This window comes from Bufo bufo, chromosome 10 (genome assembly GCF_905171765.1).
Source record: "Bufo bufo chromosome 10, aBufBuf1.1, whole genome shotgun sequence".
NCBI lineage: Eukaryota > Metazoa > Chordata > Amphibia > Anura > Bufonidae > Bufo > Bufo bufo.
This window is the reverse complement of record NC_053398.1, coordinates 16613037-16632934: the sequence shown is the minus strand read 5'-3', so window position 1 is coordinate 16632934 and position 19898 is coordinate 16613037. Positions and strand designations below refer to the sequence as shown.

At 46.2% G+C, this 19898-nt stretch overlaps 1 protein-coding gene across 1 annotated transcript in view; it reads left to right on the top strand.

Moving 5' to 3' along the window:
• Window positions 1–3795, top strand: part of PDHX (pyruvate dehydrogenase complex component X) — a 73044-nt gene extending 69249 nt beyond the window's left edge. Inside the window, exons 10-11 of the mRNA XM_040409725.1 lie at window positions 1610–1674; window positions 3428–3795. Of these exons, the coding sequence (XP_040265659.1) occupies window positions 1610–1674; window positions 3428–3692 (330 nt within the window). The 3' untranslated portion in view covers window positions 3693–3795. The remainder of the gene's footprint in view (window positions 1–1609; window positions 1675–3427) is intronic.
• The last annotated feature ends 16103 nt before the right edge of the window (window positions 3796–19898 follow it).

Here is a 19898-nt window from a genome sequence, read left to right as displayed (position 1 = left end):
GGGAGCTGTTAGCACTCCACACTTCACGCTCCCATGTTAGCAGCAGCGTAGCACCACGTCTAACAGATGCGGCAGCTTGACTGAGTCCCAGAGCAACAGAGCTTAGTCTGCGATGGGCGCCAGCAGCTGCCAACCCTTCCTCATTTTCTACATTGTCAGTATGAGACATTTGCAGAGTCGAGACATTTTGGGCTCTATAAATAGTGACACAGATGTCCCCCAACCGATTACTGGTGCATCACTGTGACAGATGTGGATTTTCCAGGCATTTGTAGCGCGGTTCTAGGTTAGGTCTCCACAGTTGGGTCCTAGATTTTTGGGCATTAATGTGTCTATTGTATAATTGTGAATATTCTTATTACGATATATACTGTACTTTATACATAAAATATGTACTGTAAACAAAGGGAAATAAAGCGCAATATGCTAAATGGAAATTTACTCACCTGTATTTGTTGTGCTTGAATCTAGGCACAATAGGTGAATACATTGTGATTCAGAGACATAAAGATATATGCTAAGACTCTGGTTACCTGCAGCCACCACTAGGGGGGGCTCACTTGAGTTCAGTGTGTCAACAGTATGCAGTAAGCTCCTAGGCCCCCTCTAGTGGTGACTGCAGGCAGACAGAATTTTATCATTCAGTTTCCATGTTTAGGCAGTGTATTTATACCTCTGTATCTGAAGGGAAAAAAACGCTGAATTCATGCAGAATTTTTGAGATTTAGATTTAAAAGCCAAAATGGTGTTGGATAGTGGATGTTATATTTAGGGACAACCTTGCAATAAGGACTGCAGACTTCTAGGGCCTGAGAAGACCAGTCCAGCAGAAGACAGGATCTATTTCAGTGACTTCTGGAAATAGCAGATTCATCTCAGTTAGACCTCATGCACATGAACGTGTGACGGCCGGGCCCGTGCTGCTGACCGCAAATTGCTGTCCGCAATGCACGGGCACTGTCCGTAGGGCTGCTTGAATAGGGTCAGCGATCTACATCCGACAGTTCGCACCGCAAAAAAGTAGTGCATGCACTACTTTTTTGCGGTGCGGAGGCACGGACAGAAACCCCACGGAAGCACTCCATGGTGGTTCCGTGCCTCCGTTCCGCACGACCTTCCGAATTGCGGACCCATTCAAGTGAATGGGTCCGCATCCGTGATGCGGGGTGCACACAGCTGGTGCCCGTCTATTGCGGACCGTAGTATGGCCGGGCAACGGCCGTGTGCATGAGGCCTTAATGATATTGTAGTACAGAACAGAAAGGCTTCACATTTTTTACATTTTATTTTTCACAAACTGGCTCAGACTTTTCAATGTGCAGTGTCTGGTACTGGTGCGGACGATACTGCAGGTCAAGTGAATGAGACTGAGTGCAGTACCGGGCACAGCCACTACCAAACTATGGCACTGTGCCCAGTAAACAAGTAGTTGCAGCCCCTTCGGTCAGCTATTCAGTGGGGATGCTGGGAGGCGGACCCCCATGATCGGACATTGATGGCCTATCTCCCGGAGCTGCTCGGTGTGACAGATGATTGACTGATGGGAGATGCACAATCCAATGGGCTATTACTTTGCCGTGTTTATGCATTCTATGTCTCTTGATCTTAGACTTTGGCCCAGAAGGCAAGAAATGGAAAACTGTTACCAGAGGAATACCAGGGAGGATCGTTCAGGTATAGTTCTGTAACCTTTATCCACCTCTGCAACGCTTCTAAAACTGCTGAGTCCCGTTTTGTGTATGCAGCTCCCATGCAGGCCTGTGTGACTCCATGACGGGTCCTGTAGACTGACCCTGTAGTGGTGTTACTTTATTCCTTCTCTTCTATTGGTTAGCGAGAAGAAGAGGCAAGGAGTAGCACGTGAATGCAGAATGGCATCCCTGACGACACATAGGTCTGCATAAGAGCTGTATACACAAAGTGGTAGAATATTTCTAATCAAAGCTACTTGCTGCAGTTGGGTTTTAGAGTAAAAGGGGTATTAATGGGGTTGTTCACCTCTGGTGGGACGTTTTCTTATTCCGGCATGGTAGCACCAAATACATGTGTGTAAGGACCCTAACGGCCTCCGTCGCCAGGATGTTCATTGATAAACCAGGCACGGTGCCTTGTAGGGCTAGCTCAACTGACTGATATGATACCTTTCACTTAGCGACCAATTACTTCATTCTAGAGAAAAAAAAATACTTTTAATCCATATGCAAATGAGCAGTTAAGTGCACCGAGGGCGGGCCCAAACCACTACGTGCACCCTTGCTCCACCTGCATCCTTTGCCAACCCCTCCCTCTTGATTGACAGGTCCATGTTCCTGCATTGTGATTGCACCTTGCCCTGTCAATCAAGGAGAGGGAGGGGCTGGCAGAAGAAGCAGGTAGAGCAAGGGTGCACTGAGTCTGCCCTCGGTGCACTTAACTGCTCATTTGCATATGGGTTAAAGTATTTTTCCCCAGAATGTACAAAGGATCACTAAGTAAAAAGGTATCATTATATTGTAGCCCCACAAGAAACGGGTCCTGGTTTATTAGTGAATTTCCTGCTGACAGATCCCTTTGAAAGTGGCTGTTGACTTATTTAAAAGAAATATATCCTTCATCCAGCAATTGTCATAAAAGTACATAAGAAGAATACTGCCGCCTAGTGATGAGCAAAACTATGCATACAAATCAAATAAAAAAATCAGCCTCCGCGCCCGAGACTCCCTCCTCCCCCGTCTTACCTGGCCCTATCAATCTCTCGTCTGCGCCGTTGCTTCAGGTAAGCAGCGCAAGCGCCGAGGATCTGTTGCTGCTCCCTGAGTAGCGCAGGTGCTGACTGTGCACGCGCCGCTTACGTCTAAGTACACCAGAAAGTGGAGGAGGTGCATGCACAGTCAGCATCTGCTCAGGAAGCAGCAGCAACTACCCACTGCAGCGGCGCAGGAGGGAGATGCCTGGCCCCGTCAATCAAGGGGCAGTTTCTGGAGCAGTGGGCCCAGCCCCTTGATACCCTGATTTCTGAACAAATTTGATTTGCACTAATCGATTCGCTCATTGTATCCTCCGCAACTTCCAGCGCAGCCGCTCCAATCCTCTTCACCAATGTAGCCACGGTGTCATCTTCTTGGCTGTGTATAATACCTCTGACATCACTGCAGCCAGTCACTGACCTCAGCGGTATATGGCATGAGACCACTGAGGCCAGTGATTGGCCGGGGCGATCACATGGAGTTATACGGACAAAGCCTGACGGGGAGGACTGGAGGGGCGGGGGAGAAAATGGGTGAGTATATAATATATCATTTTATAACAATATCTGGCTTGGTTATTATATATATATTTATTTTTTTTTTTTACTACTCCTTTAAATGAAACGTCATATTATACATCATGTGACTAATGTTATTATATATATACTTTTTTTTTTACATCCATAATCCTGGCGCTGCAGCATCTCTAACCTTGGCATGTTTGGGATCACTGGGTTCAGTGCTGTAATAAACCCCCCGCAGGCCTGTATTCTGGCGGTGGGGCGCACCCGGACTGAGTTGGCTTTGGCTGAAGATGAAGATGGAAACCCAGAGATCTCCACGAAGGAGCTGCTGAATGTTACCTTGTCCAGCGATGGACGCCTGATCAACGATGACCTGGCTTCCATGTTCCTGGAACGCTTCCGAACCAACCTGGAAAACCCACTCCACTCTGCCCTACTGTGAGCGAATGCCCCAGAACCGCCATGTATTCTGGCAGTCTTCCCTCCCGAGTGGTCAGAACTTGTATAGGACGACGGATTAATAAAGACGATTAACTTATTAGAAACCACCGTGTGTGATTCTTCATAGTCATCTGAGACCTAGCAGAAGACATTTCCAAAGGGAGAGCATCACTTTGAGGTTACAGGCCCAAAGCCTGAGGCTGTACTACTGAGAGAGGTAATTTACATACATTGTTGTCATGTCGACATTAGCAAAAATGCCCATAGCAACCAATCAGAACTCTGCTTTCATTTCTTAAACTGCAGTGGAAAAATGAAAGCTGCGCTGTGATTGGTTGCTATGGGCAACAACACATTTATTTTTATTTTTTTAAATCTGCCCCATTGTATGGATCCAAATCACTGAATATCTACTTCCTACTTGGCAGGACAAGCAGTGTGTACCTGTGCGGAGGTCAGTGGAGGTGATTTGGATCTTAGAGTCTCCATGACAACCCTGAATAGAACATGAAATGTTATCTGTCAGTAGTGCAGCCTCAGGCTTTAGGTCTGTAACCCATATTGTGTAAGATTCTAGATATTAAAGGGCATCTGTCAGCAGTTTTGTACCTATGACACTGGCTGACCTGTTACATGTGCGCTTGGCAGCTGAAGACATCTGTGTTGGTCCCATGTTCCTATGTGCCCGCATTGCTGAGAAAACTGATGTTTTAATATATGCAAATGAGCCTCTAGGAGCAACGGGGGCGTTGTCATTGCACCTAGAGGCTCTGCTCGCTCTCTCTGCAACTGCCGCGCCTTCTGCACTTTGACAGGACCAGGCAGTGTAAACGTGATCACACCTGGTCCTGTCAATCAAAGTGCAGAGGACACTGCAGTTGCAGAGAGAGCAGAGCCTCTAGGTGTAATGGTAACGCCCCCATTGCTCCTAGAGGCTCAGCTGTGACTCTTTTCCAGGCCCGGTCTGCAATGATTGTGATGTCTGCTCTCGGCAACCACTTACTTTTAACTGACAGACCGCTGAAACCAACTCGCCTGTCTCTACTTTATGCTGCTGTTAGTATGGGCGGCATAGCGTTGATGACGGGTTCCCTTTAATGTGTGGGAAAATCTCAATGTTGGAGTTCCGTAATCGTTTTAACCCTTAGTGGTATTTTCTATTTCAGTCCAGGGTTTCGCTCATTAGTTTAATTTGCACACAACCGATCAAGCTCCCTCCTGATTGGCTGTCCTAGGTTTCAGCTTATTAGTGCTGTTACTAAGCACTTCACAAATTGATAGAATGTTTGTTACAGGGCGGAATGGATGCCGGTAATTAACCGTGATTCATGGCAGCGTGTAGACTAACGCATAATGTAATTGGCTATGATAACTGTATACCGAGTGTGTACAGAGACGCCCATAGTAACCAGATTCTGCCACGCTGTTCACTCCCTGGGTATTATTGGCGCTTGGTAGCATGGGGGGGGGGGGGGGGGGACAGACACACAATTTTAGCCAATCTTCAGTAAAAAGATGTGATATTTCTACCTTTTTTCCCCCAGGCTGCCACTAATGTAAAACAGGAGGGGCTATAGAGAAAGGGTGGAAAGAGCAGGAGCTGTGCATTTCTATGGAGCCCGGGCGACTGTGGGACTAAACAAGAGCTCCATAGCTGCTGTAGTTGAACTACTTTTCTCCCACTTTAGGGCTCGTTCACACAACCATATGTATTTTGCGGTCCACAAAAAACGGATCCGCAAAAAATACGGATGACATCCGTGTGCATTCCGTATTTTACGGAACAGCTGGCCCCTAATAGAACAGTCCTATCCTTGTCCGTAATGTGGACAATAATTGGACATGTTCTATGTTTTTGCAGAACGGACATACGGAAACGGAATGCTCACGGAGTACATTTATTTTTTATTTTTTTTGCGGAACCATTGAAATGAATGGTTGCAAATACGGTCCGCAAAAAAAACAGAAAAATTATATTGTCGTGTGAATGAGCCCTTAAGGGCACCTTCCCGCGTGGCGGATTTTGTTGCAGAAAATGAACAGGGCTTGCAGAAATTCATGTGCTCACCGCCAAAGCCCAGTTAGAGGTATGGAACTGATTGCATTCACGTGTCCGTAAATGTTTTGCGATCCGTAATGCGTTCTGCATTTTGTGGACCGCACATGGCCATCTCTATGGTAGAAATGCCTACTCTTTTCCGCGATTGCGGACAAGAATAGGACATGCTCTATCTTTTTTGCGGAGCCCCGGTACGGAACTACGTCCGCATCTTTTGCGGCCACGTTGAAATGAATGGGTCTGCACCAGTCGGGAGTCTTAATCTGCTACGGGTGAAGGCACCCTGATCCCCTTCATTCTGTATGGCACGTGAAAACCGTATCCAATCCCATGCAGCTCATTCTCAGCTGAAATACTCTGCACTGCTGGTCATCTATGATAAATGGTTGCTCACCCTACACAACTAGTGGACCTTGGTGCTCTTGTGCCAGGACTGACCCACAGTCCCTTGGAGGAAACAGATCAGGTAAGTGTATAGGGTGGAACAGGCACTCAATCACCTGAAACTGCGAAGGAGTATTTATGTAGATGTAATATGGATATAGTGTACACTGAGACAGTATATCGTAGGGAAATATCCATTTATTTATTTAGAACATCCGATTTAAAGGTAGATAAAAATAGCGAATAAAGAGATGTGTGGTGGTCACAAAAAATGGTGATGGAGAATGGTGAAAAAATGGTGATCAGTGAAGAAACGGGGTCCTGGAAAATTAAGATTACTCTTAAAAAGAGTAGTTCATGCAAAAATATATAATAAAATTATTTATATGAAAATGTTCATACGAAAATGGTAATAGTTCATGCAAAAAGGAATTAAAAGATAATATTTTCGAAAATATTCCTATGGCAAAATAGTGCGCTCGAATGAATAAAATTGAAAAAATATTGGATATAAAAAATGAATGAAAATATATTCGAAGGAATATGGATAAACCAACCGGGAGAGGGGAGACGTTTTATCGTATGAACTATTATTTTCGCATGAACATTTTCATATTATTTTCGCATTAACATTTTCTTATGAATACTTTTTAGGATTTTATTATATATTTCTGCATGAACTACTCTTTTTAAGAGTAATCTTAATTTTCCAGGACCCCGTTTCTTCACTGATCACCATTCTCCATCACCATTTTTTGTGACCACCACACATCTTTTTATTCACTATTTTTATCTACCTTTAAAGGGAACCTGTCATGTGGATATTTGATTATAATCTAACTAATTATATACAATCATTAACTACTAAAAAGTGCCTTAGATGTATTCACTTACTGGTGTGACAGATGCTTACCTCATAATATACACACAAAGATGCCGCATGCTAATGAGCTGATTTGAGTCCAGCGTGATGTCATTGAGTCCAGTGTTTTTATAATTCAGAGCTATAGCCACTCCCCTGTCCACCTGCTGCTGATTCATATGGAAAAAAACTGTCATTCAGCAGCAGGTGGGCGGGGAGAGTCAGGAGCTCATGAATATTCAGGACTCATCAGCTGGAGCTTTTTAATACAAGATGTTGGCAGATTGACTGGGTCAATTAAAGAAAGTGACCCAGCATTTTGCTAAGAGAATCAGTCACTTATTTATGTTGCCCTTAGTTAGGACACCATAAAACTGGTGACAGGTTCCCTTTAAATTGGATGTTTAAATAAATAAATGAATATTTCCCTACGATATACTGTCCCAGTGTACACAATATCCATATTACATCTATCTACATAAATACTCCTTCGCAGCTCAGGTGATTGAGTGCCTGTTCCACCCTATACACTTACCTGCTGGTCATCTGTCACTGTTTCACAGTGCCCACCTCACAACACGATGGTGGAAATTTTTGCAAATTTTTACAAATATCTGAATATTTCAGGTGGAATGACCACACTTGGAGGTAAACCCATTGGCCAGTAAGGCACATAGAAGGGGAGGAGGGGGGGTTACTGGGACTTGTAGTGAGTGAAAGGAGCCGTCTTCTAGTGCATCCCATGGGAGTGATCGCTGCGGAGAACACACCCTGAGCTGTCAGTGAATGGCTCCATCCATGTGGAATGCATTTTTACTGTTTGACTTAATACAGATGCTGTACTCTGTCATCTGCTATTTTTACCATCGGGATGACATCCTGCGCAGAATACATTAGCTCCTTGGATCGGTGCCTTCACTTTTCACTTAAGTCATTGTTTTCCGTATCCAGTCAGCGACTTTAGTAAGTGATGCTTCTCCTTCCCTCTGCCCATGGCCCATACATGGGGGCGGCTGGTAGGATGGATCACCATATGGTTGTATAGGGCTAGAAAAAAAAAAACATGGCTGTTTTCTTCCAGAAATGGCGCCACACCTGTCCATGGGTTGCATCTGGTAATGCAGCTTTAGCTTTTTGATAGGACAGAGCTGCTTGACCTATCCTCAGGACAAGTCATCAATATAAAATCGGTGGGGGTCCGATTCCCAGGACCACTGCCGATTAGCTGCAGCAGACGGCCTCTTAGTTGTGTACTAAGCACAGCGCCGTACATTATATAGTGGCCATGATTGGTACTGCAGCTCAATATCATTTACTTAGATCATAATTAGAGATGAGCGCATTTCATGTTTTGAAATTCATTCACGCTTTGTTTGGTGGTAAAAGCAGAATTTCGTTATATGGTCCGTGGTAACGGAATCTATAACGCGATTCTATGACGGAATGCCCTTTAGAGGCATTCCGTTATTCATCCTGTCATCACAAAAGTCTATGGGCTGCAAAACGGATCCCTCCCGTTTCCGTTATGCAGGGGAGTCCTTTCCTGCATAACTGAAACGGGACGGATCCATTATGCAGGTCATAGACTGCCTTTAGAGGCATTCCGTTATAGAATTGCGTTACGGTCCGTGGTAACGGAATCCACAACGCAATTCACCTTTAACCAACAAACGAAGAGTGAACTAATTTCATAACATGAAATTCGCTCCTCTCTAGTCTTAATAATCTTTATTTATATAGCGCCAACATCTTCCGCGGCGCTTTACAATCAGCGGGTTCAAGTACAAAGAGTCGTAAGTAACAAAGCAACAAACAAGTCAACAATTAGAACAAGAGGAATGAGAATCCTGCTCGCAAGAGCTTACAATCTATAGGAAACTGTGGATGTTATGAATTAACCTAATTTTTGGGGTAGTGCATTCCAGAGACAGGAGTGAGAGGTTCGGATTATGGTGGATGTCAGTCGTAAGTCATTGGCTGAATAGAGGGCACGGGTAGGGTGGTAGCAGAGATGTAGGGGGTGCAGAGCTTTGTGGCGGAGGACAAGCAGTTTAAATTGGATTCTATACCAGTACAATGACTGGCAAAGGGCGGGGGCATCAGTGTGGTGACTGGCAAAGGGCGGGGGCATCAGAGCAGAGGTTAGACGGATAGATGAGCCTGGCAGCTGCATTCAGTATCGATTGGAGAGTCTGGTGAGGGGGAGGGCAAGGAGTTACAGTAATCAAGACGGGAATGGATCAGGGCAACAATGAGAGTTTTTGTTTCCACAGTAAGAAAAGGGCAAATTCTAAAGATGTTTTTGAGGTGCAGGTGGCATGAGCGGGCAAGAGATTGAATATAGGGGGATAAAGGAATGATCAGTGTCAAACGTAACACTGAGAGCGGGCAAGCTGCCGAGGCCTGATAGTGGTGCCACACACAGAGGGAGGGAGGTTAGTAGAGGGAAAGATTCAGTTTCAGATAGAGAGAGGACATGATGTAAGAGACAGTGAGCAGTCACTGGTGGACATGATGTAAGAGACAGTGGACAGTCACTGGAGGACATGATGTAAGAGACAGCGGACAGTCACTGGTGGACATGATGTTAGAGACAGTGGACAGTCAGTCACTGGAGGACATGATGTTAGAGACAGTGGACAGACAGTCACTGGAGGACATGATGTAAGAGACAGTGGACAGACAGTCACTGGAGGACACGATGTAAGAGACAGTGGACAGTCAGTCACTGGAGGACACGATGTTAGAGACAGCGGACAGACAGTCACTGCAGGACATGATGTAAGAGACAGTGGACAGACAGTCACTGGTGGACATGATGTAAGAGACAGTGGACAGACAGTCACTGGTGGACATGATGTAAGAGACAGTGGACAGACAGTCACTGGAGGACATGATGTAAGAGACAGTGGACAGTCAGTCACTGGAGGACATGATGTAAGAGACAGTGGACAGACAGTCACTGGAGGACATGATGTAAGAGACAGTGGACAGACAGTCACTGGAGGACACGATGTAAGAGACAGTGGACAGACAGTCACTGGAGGACACGATGTAAGAGACAGTGGACAGTCAGTCACTGGAGGACACGATGTTAGAGACAGCGGACAGACAGTCACTGCAGGACATGATGTAAGAGACAGTGGACAGACAGTCACTGGTGGACATGATGTAAGAGACAGTGGACAGACAGTCACTGGTGGACATGATGTAAGAGACAGTGGACAGACAGTCACTGGAGGACATGATGTAAGAGACAGTGGACAGACAGTCACTGGAGGACATGATGTTAGAGACAGTGGACAGACAGTCACTGGAGGACATGATGTAAGAGACAGTGGACAGACAGTCACTGGAGGACATGATGTAAGAGACAGTGGACAGACAGTCACTGGAGGACATGATGTAAGAGACAGTGGACAGACAGTCACTGGAGGACATGATGTTAGAGACAGTGGACAGACAGTCACTGGTGGACATGATGTTAGAGACAGCGGACAGACAGTCACTGGAGGACATGATGTTAGAGACAGTGGACAGACAGTCACTGGAGGACATGATGTAAGAGACAGCGGACAGACAGTCACTGGAGGACATGATGTTAGAGACAGCGGACAGACAGTCACTGGTGGACATGATGTAAGAGACAGTGAACAGACAGTCACTGGAGGACATGATGTAAGAGACAGTGGACAGACAGTCACTGGAGGACATGATGTAAGAGACAGTGGACAGACAGTCACTGGAGGACATGATGTAAGAGACAGTGGACAGACAGTCACTGGAGGACATGATGTAAGAGACAGTGGACAGACAGTCACTGGAGGACATGATGTAAGAGACAGTGGACAGACAGTCACTGGAGGACATGATGTTAGAGACAGTGGACAGACAGTCACTGGAGGACATGATGTAAGAGACAGTGGACAGACAGTCACTGGAGGACATGATGTAAGAGACAGTGGACAGACAGTCACTGGAGGACATGATGTTAGAGACAGCGGACAGACAGTCACTGGAGGACATGATGTTAGAGACAGCGGACAGACAGTCACTGGAGGACATGATGTAAGAGACAGTGGACAGACAGTCACTGGAGGACATGATGTAAGAGACAGTGGACAGACAGTCACTGGAGGACATGATGTAAGAGACAGTGGACAGTCACTGGAGGACATGATGTAAGAGACAGTGGACAGACAGTCACTGGAGGACATGATGTAAGAGACAGTGGACAGTCACTGGTGGACTGTTGTACAGCAGGAGTGATATAATGGGAAGAAGTATATATGTGGATGTCATCGGCATACAGATGGTACTGGAGAACAATCCTGCTGATAGTCTGTCTGATAGGGGCTGTACAGAGAGACAAGAGGAGAGGACCAAGGACTGAACCGTGAGGAACCCCAACAGCAGGAGGAAGAAGAGGGGAAGAACCTGCGAATGTTACACAGAAGGAGCGGCCAAAGAGATAGGAAGAAAACCAAGACAGAGCCGCGTCCATATGGCCGATGGATTGGAACATGGTGAGTAGAAGATGGTGGTCTACAGTGTAAAATGCAGCAGAGAGATTGAGGAGAATTACTAAACCTTTGCATTTAGCTGTCAGAACTGCGGTTGAGTGGAAAAAGACTGTGTGACTGCTGGACGTGACGTCACAGACCAAGGAAGAGCCGCAGTGATATCTGAGCTTCATGGCCCTTGTGCTGGGAGTTGGACCTCCACTGAAAACTCCTTCAAAGGGGTGAGGGGTCATCATGTAAACTGAGACATCACATAACCACGGCAGTTAATTATGGCAGGGCCTAAAGGACACATCCGGACAAAAACCTTTGCATGCAACTGTTTTTCGTCTGTCCAACAGCCGACGTTTGTGCTGGATGCCGCAGATGTGAATCCGGCCTTTCCAGGAGGAAAGCAGAAACACTTTATTGGTGCTACTTACTTAAAAAGCACCCCCCAAAATCACAAAGCACAGTATATAATAAATCCCCAAAAATATTTTATTTAATACATATAAGGCTACTTTCACACTGGCGTTTTGGCTTTCCGTTTCCGAGATCCGTTCAGGGCTCTCACAAGCGGTCCAGAACTGATCAGTTTTGCCCTAATGCATTCTGAATGGAAAAGGATCCGCTCAGAATGCCTCCGATCAGTCTCCATTCCGCTCTGGAAGCGGACACCAAAACGGATCCGTCCCCCATTGACTTTCAATGGTCTTCAAGACGGATCCGTTGTGGCTATAGAAGACATAATACAACCGGATCCGTTCATGATGGATGCATGCGGTTCTATTTTTGTAATGGAATCGTTTTTGCAGATCCATGACGGATCCGCAAAAAATGCTAGTGTGAAAGTCGCCTAAGACAATACGTAAATAAGAAATGGTGGTGGCATGTATACACAGGAAAGACAAAGAACCACAAACAATGGGTCACATATCAACCATACAGACTCCGTGATATTCATAACAATCCTTATTACACTTGAAATAGAATATCCGTTACCACGGAGTCTGTATGGTTGATATGTGACCCATTGTTTGTGGTTCTTTGTCTTTCCTGTGTATACATGCCACCACTATTTCTTATTTATGTATTGTCTTATATGTATTAAATAAAATATTTTTGGGATTTATCATATGCTGTGATTTGGTGTGGTTGAACTCTTTTTCGGGCACGGCCTTGATATTTGGTTGAGCTTTCTCTATTCGGTGTTATTTGAAAAGCACCCATAACAGGGCAGACGACCTCTTATTTAGCCTCAAGCCTGGATCTTGAGACGTGGCGCTCCTGGTAAGTCACTGTGAAGATCTCGGTCTTTTTATAACACACTAAATTTTTGTCAGCTGAATCAATTACTATTGAAAGGCTCGATATCGCCGCGGGCGCCGTCGTTCTGCCGCCAAGTCTCTGTGGACAACGAAGCCTTTTCATGTCTTGTGATATCATGAGCTCAGGGAGGCGTTCTAATTAAATCTGTCAAAAGCATTAAAAAATAAAAAAAAATGTGTAAATAAAATTTCTCTGGTTTATATAGCACCAACATACTCTTCAGCATTGTACAAATATCAATATTCACATCAGTCCCTGTGCTGCTGTCTAAGGCTCCATTCACACGTCCGTGCTGTGTTGCGGATCCGCAACACACCCGCCCGGCACCCCTGTAGAAATGCCTATTCTTGTCTGCAGCTGCGGACAAGAATAGGACATGCTCTATCTTTTTGCGGAGCTGCGGACCCAAAGATCGGGGGCCGCGCTCCGCAAATGCGGACAGCACACTGTGTGCGGTCCGCATCCATTCCGTCCCCATAGAGAATGAATGGGTCCGCACCCGTTCCGCAAAATTGCGGAACGGATGCAGACCCATTTTGCGGACGTGTGAATGGAGCCTAAAGGGTCCATTCACGTGATAGTATCCGTTTTGCAGATATGCAAAATAATGCTAGCCGTGCGCACCCTGCATCGCACTCCCCTTCAGTGGGTCCGCGATTTGCATGTTGCGGCCAAAAATAGGACATGTCCTACCTTTTTCAGAGCGGCCACATGGATGCAGAAGCTCTTCCGTGCGCTCCCGGGTCTTTGCGGCTGTGCCACAAAAGATAGCACATGTCCTATCTGGCTGCAACATGTGTATCGCGGACCTATCGAAGTCCGTGGGTCTGCACCGTGATGTGGTGTCGATTGTCCATATTTCGCGGATCCACGGTTTGCGTTCCACAAAACGGACACTGTCATGTGAATGGACTCTTAGAGTACGACCAGACGGCACGGTCTCATAACACCGTGGTTGTACGTGCCACAGCTGCCTGTTCAGTAGGTCTGTACTGTTAATAGACGCACATCACCTTCAATACCACGCGGCCATTAACAATACAGACCCATTGAACAGCGGTGTCTCGTTAGTTTAATTAGAGGCAGCTATGGACCGTATGACTGCAGCATGGCCGCTCTGTGTGGCCATACCCGAATCCTCTCATATAAAGACCAATAAAACCATCAGGATGTTTTTGGAGTGTGGGAGGACACTGGAAAACCCGAAGCAAACTCGCTAGACATGGGAAGAACGTATGTGTTTCCTTGGTCGGAGTCTATCCTAGGACTGCAAGGCAACGGTGCAGCTAACCACGGGCGGACTGGCCATAAACCCTACAGGCTAATTTCCTGGAGGGCCGTCTGAGCCCTCCTCACGGCCATCGGCAGCGAACATAACGATTAATGCTGCTAAGGCGGTATTATGTGCCGCACTGTGGTATTTGGTTCTGCTGGGGCGGTATTATGTGCCTCACTGTGGTATTTGGTTCTGCTGAGGCGGTATTATGTGCCTCACTGTGGTATTTGGTTCTGCTGGGGCGGTATTATGTGCCTCACTGTGGTATTTGGTTCTGCTGGGGCGGTATTATGTGCCTCACTGTGGTATTTGGTTCTGCTGGGGCGGTATTATGTGCCTCACTGTGGTATTTGGTTCTGCTGGGGCGGTATTATGTGCCGCACTGTGGTATTTGGTTCTGCTGGGGCGGTATTATGTGCCGCACTGTGGTATTTGGTTCTGCTGGGGCGGTATTATGTGCCTCACTGTGGTATTTGGTTCTGCTGGGGCGGTATTATGTGCCTCACTGTGGTATTTGGTTCTGCTGGGGCGGTATTATGTGCCTCACTGTGGTATTTGGTTCTGCTGGGGCGGTATTATGTGCCTCACTGTGGTATTTGCTTCTGCTGGGGCGGTATTATGTGCTGCACTACGATATTGCTGTTGTCCCTACGTATTTTGGTTGCCCTGCCTTCTGTCAATGTAAACCTGCCTACAACATGGGGCCACTTCTAGGTTTATCTTCAGGGACACTAAGCTCCTAGTCCGCCCCTTGTGCTAACCAAAATTAACATGTGGAATGTAGCAGAGCTGGGTTTGTCGCAACTCATGGTCCTGTGCACGTATGCAACCATATTACCACTGAAATACCGATTCCATACCGGTGCCTGAGGCCTAAACTCTACTTCCGTATGGATGATACAAAGGTTTTTCTGTCCAATTCCATATAAAAATGTGTCACTGATTAGGGGGGTCCTGTGTGAATGTAGTAGTGCAGACCATGCATATGAGCCTAAACCTTAATGGTTCAGCTCTGCTACATCTGTACTTCTTTTTGCCAAATAGGTGTCAAAACTATCAAAAGCCCCAGATTTATGAAATCTGCCTTTGTTGCCCATTGCAACCAATCACAGTGCAGCTTTCATTTTACAGGAGCAGAATATAAAATGAAAGCTGTGCTTGGTTGTTATGGACAACACATTTTCTTTCAGACCGTTTCATCATTTTCCCCCATATGTCATTTGCTGCACATTGCAGTTTTGTCACCTATTGATTTGTAAATAAAGCTAGCCTTGTTGCCCTCAGCAACCAATCACAGCGCAGCTTTAATTTTTCCAGGGTGGCAAAAAACATGAAAGCTGAGCGGTGATTGGTTGCTATGGTCAGCAAGGCCAGCTTTCCTGTTAGACAGATTATAGGGTTACAATAGTTGAGCAGAAGCCGCGGCCAACAATTTTTTGAAACGCAGTATGAGGGACATGATCACACCGATAAACAATGTGGAATCAGGTCATTTTCAGAATCTTCATTTAATGGAAATTTCGGACCTCCTTAATTCGCCTGTTTATCTTTTCCAGTCATTTTTCCATTGAACACATTTGCATCCTCTGACAATTCCGGCTTGTGATTCAGCTCTGCTGCCTACACACGGGGAAGACAGCTGGAACTGGAGAAATTCCACTGAGCCACCATTAAAGGGGTGGTTCTCCTTCAAGGGGCCTTTCGGACAGATCTCTCATGGGGCCGGACCTGCAGAGGGAAGCATGCTTAGCGGCTGCTGGGTTTCCGGCTCCTCTGGTCCCCTGCTGCCGTGGTCTCACTCGTCAACATCTGGTTTGATAGGGGTTACTTGTGGAGCCGCAACAGAGACGTGTACCCAATGGGTCATGTGACCACTGCAGCCAGACAGTGGTGGCAGTGGCAGACGTCACCCCCTTGTAGGGATGTTCTAGTTCTAAAAAGTTATCCTCTATCCACGGAATAGGGGATAACTATCAGATCCCTACCACTGGGACCCCCACCAATCACATACTTCATGGAGCCCCCTGACACAAATGGAGCGGCTGGTCGAAAAAAGCACGCTGACACTCCATTCATTTCTAGAAGAGCTCCGGAGATAACGGAGTACAGGGGATAAGGGGTAACCGGAATAGATGTTGACAAGAGGGACCAGAGTGGGGGAGTGGGAAGGGGACGACGACGACGACGACCGCAGGACCCAGAGGCAGGGAGAAGGTCCGGCCAAATGACCTCAAAAGTGAACCACCCCTTTAATGGGATCTAACAGATTCTGGATTTTCAGTTATTAAGAATTAAAGGAATCTCACTTTATTAAAGGAGTATTCCCATCTTATAAAGTGATGGCATATCGCCAGGATACCATACCACTTTTTAGGACTGATGGTGGTCCGACCTCTAGGACCCCAGCAGAATGAAGTTTTTCATTGTTTTGCAGCTGGACCTATTCTTATAAATGTTGCCGTGCCCTAGTTCCCCTGCACAGGCCCCTTCATTGTCAGAAGTCGGACCACCAAGATATACACTTTCTATCTAATGTCTGGAGAGAGTTCCGCTTCTCAGCATTTCACACTGGTGGTCTGCATCTAACGGGGAGTATACAGTGCACGTGTGAACACTACATCTCCCACCATGCATGACCACAGAGCTTGCTCCTTGCCTACTCATAAAGGGGTTCTCCCAAATGTCCTATCATTAGAATAGAACGGAACGACTTTCAGGTCCCTTGCCAGTCAGCTCGTTGAAGGGACTGCATCTCTTTCATGGATCATCTAGTCACAGTAGGACAGGCCGGTGTCCCTGAAGGGTCTGAGAGTTCGGACCACCACTGATCAAAGCGTAGGCCATGAATGTTGAAGTCCAGGAGGAGCCCTATAACCTGTGAGGAGTTAGCTCAGCTGAATGTAATGACATATTTCACTTAGCGATCAGCTGCTTCATTCTGGAGAAAAACTACTTTAAATCCATAGGCAAATGAGCAGTTAAGTGCACTGAGGGTGGACCCAAGCTGCTCTGTGCACCCTTGCTCCTCCTGCTTCCTCTGACAGCCCCTCCCTCTCCTTTTGATTGGCTGTGTCAGATTCCTGCATAGTCCTCTCGCCTGGCCCTGCTGAAAGAGGAAGCAGAAGAAGCAATTGTGCACAAACTGGCTTGGGTCTGCCCTCATTGCACTTAGAGCTGAGCCTATATAATGTATGCATGGTCCAGGGCCTGTGGAAGAACAGCATCTCCCATAATGCATTACTGCGAAGCAAATCTGTACAGGCACTGAACCAATATGGCTGCCTCCACAGCTTTTCGTTGAGCGTCCCTTGAAGAGCCGCTTTCTCTACCCGGTTGGTTACCTCGTCTTAGTCCTTTAATAGCATTTACTTTGTGTGGTGGCAATTGGTAGACAATCATAAACCTTCTGAAAACAATAGCTGGATAATCCTCATCAACACAAAATGTGAAGGAACCGGTTCCACGACCTGACTCATATCCTACCCATCAATTTCACTTAAATAATCCTCAGGTCGAGTCATGTTACGTTGATACCATCTCTATGTATCCATGGTGAAGACTTCATTAAATATGGATTTTTAAAGAAGATAACCCGTAGTAACCCCACAGCTCAGGGAAAGGCTTGTTCTGGGTAAGACGGTGCCAATTACACAGAGATAGAGGGTTGGTGCCCGCAGGTCGATCCAGCCATGATTGACCCAAGAACTGGTGGCTAATGGAGCATCACGGGCTGGGCAGCAGCTACACAACTGCATAGTGTGACCTAAGACACGACTGGACAGACTCCACTACATGACTCCCCAAATATCATATGCAAATGAACGAGCCTAAGGCCTCTCGACCAACCGGTTGCACCGAAACCTTGTGTATTATGGACTCTGCCAATAATGAATGAGTAAGTGGGTAGAGCAATTAAGGGCTAAACATTTGCACACCAAAATTTGTGGTTCCCACCACAAAGTCAGGGGTCAACGGTTATCATTAATGGGGCCATGAGTACGTATGTTCTCCATATAGGTTTCTATAAAAAAAAAAATCAAAGCATATACTAGGATGCATTAGCATCTTATACATATGGTTTACCACTGGCAGGTGGACCATTGATATCTGGTGCTAATGGCGCCTGTCAAGAGATGGGATGTATTAGGCAGCAAGTGAACAGTCAGTTCTTGAAGTTGTTGGGGTTGAAAGCAGGAAAAAATGGACAAGCGTAAGGATCTGAGAGACTTTGATGACAGGCAAATTGCTTAGGCAAGATCATTGAGTCAGAGCATCTCCAAAACGGCCAGTCTTGTGAGGTTTGAACCTACCAAAGACGATCAAGAAGGGACAAGTGGTGGCAAAGTCATGGGTGTCTAAGGCTCATGGAGAGTGAAGGTGAGCCCATCTAAGAACTGCAAACTGCCTGAAACGTTCCGATGCCTTTGACGGTCAGGACTCTTGGTGGTGTGAGGCAGCCTACAGAGTCTCATAATATAAGGGTACATTCACACGACCCTATAATTTGATCCGCATCCGTTCCTCATTTTGCGGAATAGATGCGGATCCTTTCATTTCTATGGGTGAATAAAATGTGCGGACAACGTTCAGTATGTTGTCCGCATCCGTGTTTCCGCATTTCTAGTCCGCAAAAATATGAAACTTGCCCTACTATTGTCCGCACAGATCGTTCCGCAGCCCTATTCAAGTCAATGGATCCGCACATTTTTGCGGATCCGTTTCCTTATTTTTGAAGGCATAAATAATTATTTTTTTTTCCTTCCATTTTTTTTGCGGACCGTAAAAAACTGAAGAAATATGGAACACAAACGGAAGTCATTTTTTGCAAAATGCGGACACACTGTTCCGTTAGTTGCGGACTGCAAAACGGAAAGGATTCACCGTCGTGTGAATGTCCCCTTATACAGAGATTATTATTATAACTGATCTGCACTACAAGGAATATTCCGCCTATAGATTTCAGCCTTACTCTTTTACACACACCCCATCGCCAGCAGCTCTTCGACCTCCCCCCAAATCCTTTATTAAACCCATATCTAGCAGCAGTGAAGCAGACAGCTGTGGTCAGAGGAGGAAACCCCTGAGAGTCTCGGCCCGCATATGTTCCAGCTCACGACGACTCATCTCATGGCTGTGGAGTTTCGCTTCCTTGGATACAGTTTCCAGTTTTTAAACATTTCTTTGTTATGTGGTTTTAAATCATAGCGCGGTGGGATCCACTGTGTACAGTAAGACTCTCTGAGGAACAATACGGATCTGTCCTCCTCCTGCAGGCTGATTACCTAATAATCCCTGCATTCCATCAGCCTTATAATATGGCATGCCTCCCGGTGGGGATAGTCTGCAGGCGTTCACAGCCCTCAAGCACATCCCATCCCTTTTATACTGCTGCTCACTGAGCAACATCTAAAAAATACATCCGCCATACAGTAACTCCCCACTAAGAATCCCGTGAATTCCACTAGGTGTGTATTCGTCTTACGGCGTGGTCATAGTCTATGGGGTTTCATCTTACCCAAATCAACAAATGGCATTCAGATTAGTCAGCAAAGGCAGACAGAGCTGGAGTGTTAGCTTTTGGGACTAGTGTTTGTGTCTCTGGTCCATTGCACAAAGCATAGACAGATTTGTCTGGTGCCAAATAGGCAAGGGTCTCTGTGGAGGTTTTAGGGTTTGTATCTTGGAGGGCAAAACTGCCTATCCTCCTTAGATCATCATAGGGGTCTGGGTCCTGCAGCTAAACTTTTCATCATAAGGATCTGTGTGGACATATAGGATGGGACCGCATAGGT